This window comes from Bos javanicus, chromosome 2, assembly GCF_032452875.1.
Source record: "Bos javanicus breed banteng chromosome 2, ARS-OSU_banteng_1.0, whole genome shotgun sequence".
In the NCBI taxonomy this organism is placed as follows: Eukaryota; Metazoa; Chordata; class Mammalia; order Artiodactyla; family Bovidae; genus Bos; species Bos javanicus.
The window spans coordinates 91,048,495-91,063,060 of NC_083869.1; the positions used below are offsets into that span (position 1 = coordinate 91,048,495).

The 14,566-nt window shown below is 34.5% G+C and overlaps 1 protein-coding gene across 1 annotated transcript in view; it reads left to right on the forward strand.

The window, feature by feature from the left end:
* Positions 1-14,566, forward strand: part of BMPR2 (bone morphogenetic protein receptor type 2) — a 151,825-nt gene that overhangs the window by 90,703 nt on the left and 46,556 nt on the right. Inside the window, exons 2-3 of the mRNA XM_061381769.1 lie at positions 486-656; positions 2,148-2,318. Coding sequence (XP_061237753.1) covers positions 486-656; positions 2,148-2,318 — 342 coding nt within the window. The remainder of the gene's footprint in view (positions 1-485; positions 657-2,147; positions 2,319-14,566) is intronic.

A 14,566-nucleotide genomic window follows, 5' to 3' on the forward strand; every position in this document is an offset into this window, starting at 1 on the left:
GAATAGTCCAGATAAAAATCATGTATCCATTTGCAGTCAGTCCTCATCCTTAGTTTAATATGGCTAATGATGTTAGGTTTAGCGTTTTACAATTTGCTGTAAAATATGGTAGAAGGGGATACTGTAGAATTTCCAAAAATTATTCAGCCTTCTAGGTTTGTTGATTTCTTTATTTTTAATTTTTAATAATTTAGATCCTGGACATTTTGCTGATGATATTTGTTAATTCAGACATTAATATTCCATAGAGTGATGAGAATAATTTGTATAAGAGGGTATTGCTTTTGAGAAATGTGTATTCAGGAAGTTAACAAACTAATAGAAAATATTACTAAATATGTATAAAATTTCTCAGTTACCCACACCTTGTTAGGAATTTAGTAGGGAAATTTAAAGTGGCTTTCAAAAAGACTATAAAGGCTTTTGTAATAATTTTTTGCAAAGATTATCATATAACGAATTTGTCATTTTTCCCTTTGTTTTAGCTTCTCAGAATCAAGAACGTCTCTGTGCATTTAAAGATCCATATCAACAAGACCTTGGGATAGGTGAAAGTAGAATCTCTCATGAAAACGGAACAATATTATGCTCAAAAGGTAGCACCTGCTATGGCCTTTGGGAGAAATCAAAAGGGGACATCAATCTGGTAAAACAAGGCAAGTAATACTTTTCTTACCTGAAATCACTGTTTCATACAATTGAAGATTATCTAAAAAGGGCATGGAGATAGAGTATAACACTGCAGGAGAACAGTACATTTAAAAGTATGTATTCATGTATGTATGCCCAAACAAGCTCCAAATTTACAAAGGGTAATTGATTTTTAGCTTATTTTAATAGTATGTTATTACAGTGTTAATAATATAATGACATTCTATGAAGTTTAGAAAATACAGAAAACTGTAAGAGAATAAATGTCTACAATTCCATACCTATAAAAATTTTTTTAAACTACATTGGTTTATTCCCTTCAGGTACTACATTTGTACTCCTATGTTATATGTTTGTGTAATTTTTTTTCCAAAGTATGGTAATACTATATAAAAAATTTAATATACAGTTTTCCCATTTTCAATTATATCATGGATATTTTCCTATCTTTAACTATTCTTTGAGAACACCTTCAACATCTATATAGTATTTCATTGTATACATGTATCTCAGTTTACTTACACATTACTCTTTTGTTGGACATTATGTTGTTGTCCGGTTTTCATTGTAATATAATGCTTCAGTGAATATCTTTGAACATAATTCTTTGTATCTCAAATAGACCTTTTTTAAAAAAATGTTATTTATGACTGCATTGAGTTTCCTTTGCGGTGCATGGGCTTTTCTCTAGTTTCAGTGAGCGGGGGCTCCCGCTCACTGTTGCAGTGTGTTGGGCTTCTCATCGCAGTGGCTTCTGTTGTGCAGCATGGACTCAGAGAGCACAGGTTCAGTAGTTCTGGCTCATGTGCTTAGTTGCCTGTGTCATGCAGGATCCTCCCGGATCAGGGATCAAACCTGTGTCTCCTGCATTGGCAGTCAGATTCTTTCCCACCTAAGCTACTAGGGAATCCCCAGAACAGACTTCTACTTTATTTTTTCTAAACACCAAAAGTATTTTGTATTGGTATATAGCTGATTAACAATGTCGTGGTAGTTTCAGGTGAACAGCCGAAGGCCTTAACCATACATATGGAATAGACTTCTTGAAGTACAATTTTTAGATTATCAAACATGAATATTTTAAGGCTCTTCATAAAAACTACTATGTAACTTTCTAAAAATGTTGTATATGTTTACATTCCCTCCAGCACTGTATGAGAGTATTACTGAATCCTTGTTATCATTATATATCATTATTTTAAAAACCAGAACAGTTTAATAGATAAAAAAGTATTCCTATAGATGTTTTAATAATAAATTCTTCGATTAATTATGATGTGAAACATTTTATTAATGGCTTTTTCCTCCCACAAATGCCTTTTTATGCTCTACCTTTTTCTGTTATTTAAAAAAATGTGGTTTCCTTTTGGTTTGCAAGAGAGTTTTATAACTTATTTGTACTCCATCACATTGTTTGCAATTTGTTTGTTGTTTTCCTTTTAGTTCTTTCTAATCCTACAGACTCTTAACTTGTTTACATTAATATCTACTTGTAGGATGTTGGTCTCACATTGGTGATCCCCAGGAGTGTCACTATGAAGAATGTGTAGTAACTACCACCCCACCCTCAATTCAGAATGGAACATACCGGTTCTGCTGCTGTAGCACAGACTTGTGTAATGTCAACTTTACTGAGAATTTTCCACCTCCAGACACAACACCACTCAGTGAGTAAAGTAACATACTTTTTCCTGAAAATTCCTTTCTCCAAAGATTTTCAGAATTTAAATTATACAAATATTCCAGTTTGGCCAAAGTAAAAGGGAGAGAGTTCCAGCATAATGAGAGTGCATCTAGCTAATGGCTGAAATCGAAAAAAGGTACACCAGGATTTCCAAGATATGAATCAAAATATAATACTTTCCAACTATATTTTGAAGGGAGTGACAATATTAAGAATACAACATGTGTGCCTACTTTTTACCCAGCACTCCCATTTGTGGGAAATTGATCTTTGAAGACATACCCCCAACAGTATTAAATGCATATGCATAAAGTATCCGTTGCAGTGTTGTGTGTAACTGCATAGTATTGAAACCACGTAAAAGCCTAAGAATAGAAGATTGATTGAAATCCACTATGGTATGTACGTGTAATGGAGTACTAATTTTAAAGCTATATTTGGAGGTAATGTTAGGTGTGTAATAAGCTTATACAATATGCTGTCTTTTATGTAAAACAGAAAGCTTATCATTACAAAAAGAAGTGAAGAAAGGATAAACCAGAAAACAGTAATGTTGGTTACTTACAAGGGGTGGAGGGAATGGAGCAAAAAGGATACAGGGAAAAAGAGTCCTCTGAACATAGCTTTATGCATGTAGTTTTGAATTTTGGAGTCCTGTTGCTAATCTGTGTGTGTAAAAGTATAACTAAGTCATTAAGGATGGGAAGGGGGTGCAATTCCAAACTCAAAGCAAATGAGCCCAGCTGTATTTCACATAAACATTGTAATCACACTTAAGGGGAAACGAAAGAACTAAGCATTTTACTAAAATGGTATTTGACTGTATATACTCTTTGATGCAAGATGTGATGTAAGAGATAGTGGGGGTAATTGCAAATAAATACTGATCTCTTTAGAAGATTTTATATTCAGTAGTGTCGACAAAGCAGTTCTGAAGTTGTAGATATATTTGTATTATAGGATTAAGAAAATGAATGTAGGTGTTGATATTCTTGGGATCTCTTGTTCTCACTGAAGGAAATAAGGAAACATAGTTATAGATGTGGAAATAAAAGAGAATCCTATGTGAATAGATTGTAGTTTAAAATATCATTAGGGACATATGCCTTTAAAAATATCCACATATATGTGTTATATGCATTTATATGAAGCTGTGTGTGTGTGTGTGTGTATTTGTGTGTGTATACATATATACCTACCTAAATATATTTCTTACCTTTGTTTGTTGACAAGAAACAAAAGCACTCCGGTAACTATAAGTGTACATAACACACAGATTTAGTTTCTACTATGACTCCCCACAATTCCAAACTGAAAGCAAATGAAGCCAGTTATATTTCGTATAAACACTCAGCAAGGAGATCAAACCAGTAAATCCTAAAGAAAATCAGTCCTGAATATTCATTGGAAGGACAGATGCTGAAGCTGAAGCTCCAGTACTTTGGCCACCTGATTCAAGAGGGTGAGATGGTTGGATGGCATCACTGACTCAATGGACACACGTTTGAGCAAGCTCTGGGAATTGGTGATGGACAGGGAAGTCTAGTGTGTTGCAGTCCATCTGGTCACAAAGAGTCAGACACAACTGAGCAACTAAACTGAACTGAACTGATGACTCCTCAGTCAATGAAACTTGGGCTCCTTGGAAAAATGACTTATTCTAGGATTGGTGCAGTATAGGTACAAAATAAGCCTGCAACATCTTGTAACACTAGAAAGTAAGGAAAGAAGTACCCCCTCAAAGAATGGAGACTTGTCACAGTAATCAGCTTGAAGGATCCTTCCATGAGCTACATTTGAGATCCTTGTAGTGCTAAAAAACTACAGTATTAAGTTATAAACCTTTGGAGGGAAAATGAATTAGTTCTCTGTTGATAGCAGAGAGAGAGAAGATAGGGCAGTTGTTTATAGTAGAATGCCAAGTGGTAAATCGAGAAGTTAGAAAATTATCATTATGCAGCTATCATTCCAAGTATTGGGTCAGGCAAGAATCATCAAATGATCTCAAATCTAGGGGGCAGTCAGTAAAGACAGAGGGTATTTGAGTTTAGAATTTCTCCAACATACATTGCAAGGGAAAATTAGTAATTATGGAGTGAGAAAATTGGACAGTACCTTAGACAAGTATTAATAGTGTCATTAATGAAGGGCAGATGGACATCCATGATACCCTGAGGACACAGTGTGCTAATACAGTACTGTATTTCAACCAAGAATGCATATCCTGAATCTAATCACAAAGGTAAATCAGGCAGGTCATAAATTAAGGATGTTCTGTTACAAAAAGGGAGTTTGTTTCCCTTAAAAATGTCAGTTCAGTTGCTCAGTCGTGTCCAACTGTTCGTGACCCCATGGACTGCAGCATGCCAGTCTTCCTGTCCATCACCAACTCCCAGAGTTTGCCCAAACTCTTATCTGTCGAGTCAGTGATGCCATCCAACTATCTCATCCTCTGTCATCCCCTTCTTCCCCTTCTTATATAAGTTTTTGTAAGTTTAACATAACCTCTAATTTAAAGGTTAAATTTTTTTTGGTTTGGGGTCTGAAATATTAACATTTGACATTTATTGTCTACCAATATAATAATAGGCAAAAAGTTACAGGAATATCAGCTGTAAGTTAAGTGTGACTGGTTCCTAAAAAATTTAGTGGAATAGGAAGTCCACTGATGCTTTTGTTGAGGCATAAGTGAAATGTCTGTTTTAAAATAATTAAATACCAGCAGTTAATTATTAATGTTGAAAAAAGTTGTATGAGCATTGTTATATGCCATAAAAATTAACATTCTATTTGGACTATAGATCACCAATGATTTCTAGCTAGTTAGGACGCTAGCTCTTTGGTCTCAAGCATTTTTCCTCCAATCACAGCATCTGAAGTATAGTTTTCCATATGTATGTTTCTATATGTTGAATTATTACCGTTGAAAAAGAAAATAAAAATAGCTTCTGATATTTAGAAATGCATGTCAGATATTTTGCTGTAACCCCTGATCTTGGGTTGTTGGCAACATTTAGCATGTGTTTAGACTGAGTCACATTATCGGATAATTCTCCAAAATAAAACTGGCTAGAGATAAGGAGATATATGGATTGATTGATAACTCATGTAGATCTTTGCTCCTCAGTCACTTTTTTCAAAGATTTTTCTCTTCTACTACTAAGTCTGTTTCAATTGTTTGTCTCTTTTAAGGGAATGGGTACCTGATTCTGACTATTTGTATTTTAAAAATGAGAAAGTATGAGAATCTTTAAAAACAGTATCCAGTAGTTCTGTACCTGTTTATGCATTAATATAAGTAAACCTGGTTCTAGACACAGTTATGGATTTCAGGAAGATTAGGTACTCTTCTTCCCTCAAGATCTCCTTTTCTGTGGCCCTTTGCTTTCTCTTAGGAAACCGTCCATGTTTTGTGCCCAGTATGATAGGTTTACTTTTGATGTACTTTGTTTCCTTCCCCAATCTGCATATGCTGATCTTAATTCTATTTCCTTTTGGCCTTAAGACATTAGCGTTAGATAGTTATTCAATGAGTATTGCTTCTTAAAATATTACTTGCAGTAAACTTTAGATTTTTAGAAAATGTTTTTTTCAGATAGGATACATCTACTAATAAAATTTCAATTCAGTCTATCAGGATTATACAATTGATAGAGCAGTTTCAGTAAACATATTAAAGGGACTCCAGGCCTTTATTACATAGGGAAATTGAAACTAGCTAAATAACATTTTTTGAGTACTCATTAAGGGCTCTGTATGCATTAAGCATTTACATTTAACCCTTACAGAAACATATGAAATGGTTCCTGTTACATTCTTGTTTCACATAGATAACACTGAGGCACAGATACATAATTTACCAAGTTACACAGCTAGTAAGTGGTAGAGCCAAGATTACAGACCAGATGTTTTAACTCCAGAGTATGTGTTACCAAACATTACTTTCTATTAGTTTTAACCATTACTGTCCATACTCAGTTATCCTTAACCATTATTCTCTACACACAAATGCAGACAAATTAATACTTGTTTGTTCATTCATGTGGTAGAATGAAAAGATTTTTTTGAGCATGCTTATGACTTTTTCCCCAAATTCAAGGACATCTGTTTTTCTTTGTATCGTCTCATTAAAAAATACTTACAAGTACTTTAAAGGGAAATTTCTCATCAACTGTAAATGGAAAGCCAGTATGGTAAGTAGAAGGTGTTGTAAGTATTATAAGAAAGAAGAACTTTAAAATCACTTATTTATATCACCTCACACCAGTCAGAATGGCCATCATCAAAAAGTCTACAAACAGTAAGTGCTGGAGAGGGTGTGGAGAAAAGGGAATGCTTTTGCACTGTTGGTGGGAATGTAAACTGATATAGCCACTATGGAAGATGGTATGGAGATTACTTTAAAAACTAGGAATAAAACCACCATATGACCCAGGAATCCCACTCCTAGGCATAAACCCTGAGAAAACCAAAATTGACAAAGACAGATGTATCCTATTGTTTATTGCAGCACTATTTACAGTGGTGCCAGAACATGGAAGCAACCTAGATGTCCATCGATAGATGAATGGATAAAGAAGTTTTGGTACATATACACAATGGAATATTACTCAGCCATAAAAGGAAATACATTTAGACAGAAAACAACAAAATTCTATAAAACGATTATCCTTCAATTAAAAAAAAATGTAAAAAAAAAAACAGCATGAAAAAAAAGGGAACGCATTTGAGTCTGTTCTGATGAGGTGGATGAACCTAGAACCTATTATACAGAATGAAGTGAGTCAGAAGGAGAAAGATAAATATCATATTCTAACACACATATACCAAATCTAGAAAAATGGTACTGACGAATTTATTTACAGGACAGCAGTGGAGAAACAGACATAGAGAATAGACTTATGGACATGGGGAGAGGGGAGCAGAGGGTGAGATGTATGGAAAGAGTAACATGGAACTTATATGTAAAATTGATAGACATCAGGAATTCGGGAATTTGCAGTATGGCTCAGGAAACTCAAACGGGCTCTGTATCAACCTAGAGGGATGGGGTAGGAGATGGGAGAGAGATTCAAAAGGAAGCGGATATATGTATACCTATGGCTGATTCATGTTGAGGTCTGATGGAAAACATCTGTAAAGCAATTATCCTTCAATAAATAAATTTTAAAAATTACTCATTTAATTGTAAATAAGTTGAAAGTAAATTAGTTAATTAGCTAGATATTGTTGCTTATCAAATTGTCTGAAACTTCAGGCTTGCTTTCTTTGTGTTAAAGAAGAGAATAGCAAAGTTTGTGAGGTAATAGAATTAAACTGTCACCAAGTTGAGATTTTATTTTATAATAACCAGACAAAAAGAAAGAAAGAAACTTCACTAATATATGTCCATGTAGCACCTACAAAGTCTGACACTTTAGGAAAGTGAACTGTATTGAGTTTTTTCCAACTATGAGGGACTTTGTGGTACTTACTCTGTTTAAAAAGAAAGCCAGTCTTTTAAGTAAATGAATTTGTATCTACAGTATTCTTTTATTTTCTTAAACCCTTAGTTCACCCTTCGTGTGTTTGTAAATTCCAAGAGTTTGAAAGAAGTATATAATTAATGCAGTATTTGCAGTTATTTTAGAAAAGTTTCTTGATAACACTTCTGGAATTGGTATAATTAACCTCCCTAACTATAAACAAGATAATTAAGTTAGTAGAAAAGCAGGCAAAAATTTGTCATTTAAAAGAATTAAACTTTATTCACTGTGTTTAGTATTGGAAGTTCTTGGATGAAAATCAGTATAAAAATGTAGAATACTTTTCTTTTATGTATGTTATTCATTAAGTTGATGGTTAGATCAGGTTGATAATAAAGATTAAACTGCAAAAAAAAAATAAAGATTGAACTGCATCTAATGCTGTGTTTAAGAAATTCTAATTTATGCTGTGCTGTTTGTTAAGATTAGAAATTCTAATTTCAGCATCTGGCAGCAAATGTCTTTATCTCACACTAAGCTAGAAATGAAAGCCTACATTCAGAGACACTGACATTGGCATAGGGCCACAGGTAGGTTTTTAGCTATTGTGAATTTATAGTGATTTTTTTCGGTTTTTACTGCTTCTGTGGCAGCATTAAAACAATTGAGTAGACAGAAAATGGGTAATAAGAATGTCTTAAAATTTTTTTATGCTTAATACTTCATGATGCATTTTAGTAAGAATCAAAACAAAATATGCCGTTCCTTTTTATACTTACTAAAAATATTATTAGACATAATACACTACCATATACACTACCATATGTAAAATAGTTTGCCAGTGTGAATTTGTTGTATGACTCAGGGAGCTCAAACCGGGCTCTGTGATAACCTAGACGGGTGGGAGGTGGGAGAGAGGTTCAAAAGGGAGGGGGCGTATGTATACCTATGGCTGATTCATGTTGATGTATGGCAGAAACCAACACAATGTTGTAAAGCAATTATCCTTCAAGTAAAAATAAACAAATTAAAATGTTAAAAAAATATTAGTGGAGAAGAGGTGGCACAAAAGAAATAGAGGAATGCATTCCTGTAGAAAATATTAATTCTTTAATGCTGTAGTTGTTGTTTAGTTGTTCAGTCGTGTCTGACTGTTTGTGACCCTATGAACTGTAGCCCTCCAGGCTCCTCTGCCCATGAGATTTTCCAGGCAAGAATACTGAAGTGGGTTGCTATTTCCTTCTCCAAGGGATCTTCCCCACCCAGGGATCGCACCCAAGTGCATTGGTAGGCAGATTCTTGACCACTGAGCCATAAGGGAAGCCCCCTGGTAAGAATATAATCGACTATAATGCTATAGTAACAAGATTCTATTTATACATATTATATGTTCTTGATCAGACAGTTTTGATTCTGAAGTTTTGCTACCATTGCTACCATTGAAAGTCCATCCCATTCCATGTTTATCAACTTGACCCTAACTCTAAAAAAGAATAGACTGATATTTAAAAATAAACGTCTTCTGAGATACAAATGTGGATATTGATCAAGAAATAATTTCCATGTCCTCATTTCAATAACTACAATAAATTTTCTTGTCTTTTATGATTTCCATGTCCATACGTGTTCTGTACCTGTTGGCCTGCACTAACTGGGCTTCATTTTCTTGTTGTATCTCTTTGATTACTGAGAACTTTTTGCATCTTTTCATATGGAAGAACTCATTATTCTTAAATCCATAAATATTTAGTGGTTTCAGATGCCAGCATATCATAAAAAGTAGAGTTATAGATACATGAAAATTTTCCAGCACATCCAAAGCCAAGATGAAACTGGGTTACAGGACTCTTTTATCAGTAGAAATTAATAAGAGGCCAGACACGAAATTCAGGCAAGGCTTTATTGGGACTTCTGTTACAGCAGGAGGGAGTGAAAATAAGTAAAATGTTGCCTTGCTCCTTCCCTGAGGGTCGAAGGATGGGAACTGGTCCCTTTTAGGGGTGGGTCCACAAGTCCGGCCAGGGGAGTGATGGGGTGGCTTACTCATCCCATCGGTGGCGCTATGTACAGGGGTCACTTGCAGTACCCTGCTTTTGCTCCTGCCTCCTCAGAAGTGGCAGTTAGGTTTTTCATCTTTTTTGTATCTTCTTATTCATAATTTGCCCCATCTGTGAATGCATGCGGTTATTTTTAAGGCCCTTTTGGTTTGTTTGTATTTTTTTGCTTGAAGAGACACTGGTCCAGTTGCAGGCCCTGCAGCAAAAGGTCCCAGGTTCCAGCCTGTCTCAAAACCAGTTGTGGTTTGTATAGCAGCTGTCTTTAAAATAATACGTTGGTTTTTAAAAATTGAGATATTATTGACATATATAACATTGTATTTAGTTTCATATGTTCAACATAATCTTTATAGTAATCTTGACATTCTCTATGCATGCATGGTGAGTCACTTCAAGTTGTGTCCAACTCTTTGTGACCCTGTGGAACATAGCCCACCAGGCTCTTCTGTCCATGGGATTCTCCAGGCAAAAATACTGGAGTGTGTTGCCTTTTCCTCCTCCAGGGTATCTTCCCTATCCAGAGATTGAACCTGTGTCTCTTACACCTACCTACATTGGCCGGCGAGTTCTGTTTTTGTTTTAATATTCCACATAAAAGGTCATATGGTATTTCTTTCTCTGTCTGATTCATTTTACCTTGCACAATGCCCTCAAGTGTGCATCCATGTTGTTGCAAATAGATTTCCTTCCTTTTTTATGGTGAATATGTATGTGTGTGTGTGTGTGTGTTTATATACCTATGCCACATTTTTTTTTATCCATACATTCATCAGTAGATGCTTAAGTTGTTTCCATATCTTGGCTATTGAAAATAATGCTGCAGTGAGCATGGGGTGCATGTATCTTTTTGAGTAGATGTTTTCATTTTCTTCAAACATAAGTATCCAGAAGTGGAGTTGCTGTGTCATATGTTACTTCTAGTTTTAATATTTTCAGGAAACTCCATACTGTTTTCCACAGTAGCTGCACCAATTTTCATTTCCACTAACAGCACACAGCGTGTTCTTTTCTCAGCACTTCACCAACACTTGTTATTTCTTGTCCTTTTGATATAAAATGTTGGATAGTAGCATGGAGATGTAGTCACCCTAATATGTTTATCACTGGACCATTTTTTGGCTTTCCCTTTTTTTCTTTCAATTATTTACTAACTACTATAAAGGCTTAACTGATTTTTTTAAATTAAAATTTTTTTTCATATTCTTGCCAGTTATTTCAATTACCTTTTAATCCTACATTAAAGGCTACATCCACAAGACCTCAGTCTTTTCCATTACATATCCCTATTTTTTTCTAGTTATTCTTCTGTATTTCAAGATGTTGAATAATTTGTTACATTAATTAAAAATCAATTGATAGAAAGAAAGACTGACATAGCTTGGTGAAAATGGCTTACCCAACAGATCTATTGGTTTAAAGTTATGAGAAAGTAATGTTTAAATGGTTATATGTATCCTATTGACCCCAATTTTGAAGTGTTTTATGATGGAGAAAAGTGGCATTTTTTTTTTTTTAATTCAACAGTAGTTGATTTACAATTCTGGTTTCAGGTATACACAAAGTGATTTGATTATATGTTTATATATAGTCATATATTTATATTCTTTTTCAGATTATTTTCCATTATAGTTTATTACAAGGTATTGAATATAGTTCCCTATGCTGTACAGTAAATCTTTGTCATTTATCTATTTTATGTATAGTGTGTATCTGTTAATCCCATACTCCTAATTTATAACCCCCCTTCCCCTTTGGTAACCATAAGTTTGTTTTCCACATCGGTGAGTCTGTTTCTGTCTTGTAAATAAGTTCATTTGTATTATTTTTTAGATTCCACATACAAGTGATACAATATTTGTCTTTCTGACTTAATTTACTTAGTATGATCATCACTAGCTCCTTCCGTGCTGCAAATGGCAATAAAAGATGGCATTCTTTAATTTCAGTTTCTACTAATATTGGCACAGAGATTAAAAGCCTAATGTTCAATTCAAAATTTAGGCTTTCTGTTTCAGAATTTATGGAGCGTTTTTTTCTGGCTGTTTTTGGTTTTTTTTTGTTATTGTTCTTTGTTTTTTGGTTTTTGTTGCTGTTGTTACCATGGAAAAGAATTTTGCCTGCTGATTTTTATGTGTGATTTTAAGAGAGATTTTTGCATTTTTTTTCCCAATAGAAATTTATACATATATTTAAAAGAGTTGTTTACAATTATTTCACTGTAAGGACTTCTCTTTTTCTATCTGTCCTGAGTTCCTCCATGCTAATTTGGGGACGATTTTGTCTGCCACAGTGCATTTTATTAAGTAGAGGATCACTTATTTTCCTTTTTTAAAAAAATCAATCAGACACATCTTAGTGCCCTTCAACCTAGCAAGTCACGTGGTATTTCTAGCTGCCAGAACTGCTGACCAGAGGTCGTTGCTTGGAAGTGAAGGAAAAGGAAATTGAGCTTATTATTTCCTTTATCATAGACTAAAAATATACTGAAATAAATGCTAATAGTATCTGTAAAACATTTTTATAACTACTAGAAATTATGTTACTGAGTTCTGGTCTTTATGTATATGTATATGTCCTGGATTTTAAAAATAAAATGTTAACTTTGAAAAAAGTGAGAACTATCCTTGTAGAGTGGTTTTGTTTTAATTGTGGTAACATACACGTAACATAAAATTGACCATCTTAACCATTTTTAAGTGTATAGTTCCGTTCAGTATTGTTATTCAACCAGTCTCCAGATCTCTTTTCGTCTTGCAAATCTGAAGCTCACAAAAGTTAAATAAAATGTTGATCTTTGGAGAGTATTACATGTCTTACTCCAGAAAACAACCAAAGTGCTGTGTTTTAAATAAACAAATACCATTGATTTTTCCAGTTTTAATAGTTCAGTCTGTAGTTAATAGCAGGGTTATAGGCATTTCTTATATAGCCTCTTGTTTGTATGTTAATATGTCTATAATTGTGAGAAAAACAGGTAAAAGTAGAAAAATATTTTTTTCTAAACTATTCCTAAATGTCTAATTTTTAGATAACCAAAAGTTGTATATATTGCACACATTTATTTAATATGTTACAGTAGAAGGTGTACTTATTTATTTGTCAACTGTTGCCAATAATACTTCTTCAGTAAGCCACCTCTGAGTTCACTGGCCTTATCAACAAGCATTTATTACGATCACCATTCTTGAAGATCTGCTGGATTTGCCTGATACAGGCTGTACTCAGGTTCAGGATGTAGGGTCAGTTCAGGCCTTCGCTGTCTGGGGCTCAGGATAAAGGGGCAGCATTTTACTCAGAATGGGCTAGTTGATCACAGGGAGCTCAAATAGAATTGCCCAAGCATATTTTAGATCTCTGTGAGTTTTATATATTTGCCAGCCTTCTGTTGTCCACGTAAGTCACGTAGCCAAATTCAATATCAACAGGTGGGGAAGTACATTCCATCTATCATGAGACCATAGGAGAATGTCAATATATTTGTTACAGCAAGAGAGACTTTTAGAAACCAAGAAGAGTTACTTTCTAAACTTAAAAGGAAAATTTCTTTAGCACCTATATATTTAGTACCAGCTCTTTTTTTCCCTAATAAATTCCTCACTCCTTTTAAAATAAAATCTGTTGCATATAAGAATGGACATCCAAAATATACCCACAAGTGGTATAAATCAAAATTATTTTCACTCTGCTAGCTTTTACTACAGATACTCTAGTTAGGTGATTTTCTTCTTACTTTAAAATAGCCTATTAGTTACTGTACAGATCAATACTTTTAAAAAATTAGGTTGGTATTTTTCATTGATGATTCTTGAAGTGGATCTGTCAAAGGATTAAGAGCTACTAAACAAGTCACTCATTTAAAGAGTAATATGTCTTGCTTTCCAATTTGATAAAATACTAAGATATTTATAAAAACATAAATTGTTTTTATCTCACAGAGATTATATGATAAATATCTTTTGCTTTTGTTAGAAAACCTAGGTAGAGTTGTGGTGAAACTCCAACTTCTTACTTTCATTAGTGCTTCTAAGTGGGACAGTTCAGTTCAGTCTCTCAGTCATGTCCCACTCTTTGTGACTCCATGGACTGCAGCACTCCAGGCTTCCCTGTCCATCACCAACTCCCAGAGCTTGCTCAAAGTCATGTCCATCGAGTCATTGATGCCATTCAACCATCTCATGCTCTGTCATCCCCGTCTCCTCCTGACCTCAGTCTTTCCCAGCATCAGGGTCTTTTCCAGTGAATCAGTTCTTCACATCAGGTGGCCAAAGTCAGCTTCAGCATCAGTCCTTCCATTGAATATTCAGGACTAATTTCTTAGGATGGACTGGTTTAATCTCCTTGTAGTTCAAGGGACTCTCAAGAGTCTTCTTCAGCACCACAGTTTAAAAGCATCAATTCTTCGGGGCTGAGCTATTTTTATAGTTCAAGCAGGACATGTCAGTGCCTTTAAGACAAGTTTGCAGACAAAAATATGTTCAGGGAAAATAAAGGAATGTAAAAGAGAAGGAAAGATAAAAAGACAAATTGTAAAAAGGAAGAGTTGAGGACATAAGAAAGAGAAGTGTCTGTGTTGGAGAATAGTACAGTACCAGCCACAGTTTTTCTAAACTCCACTTTGGCTTCATCACTGCCCTAGGTATTGTGTCACTTTACCACCCTTCTCTCACTATCTGAGGAGTGGGGTTTGTAGGAACTGAGCAAATATCTAT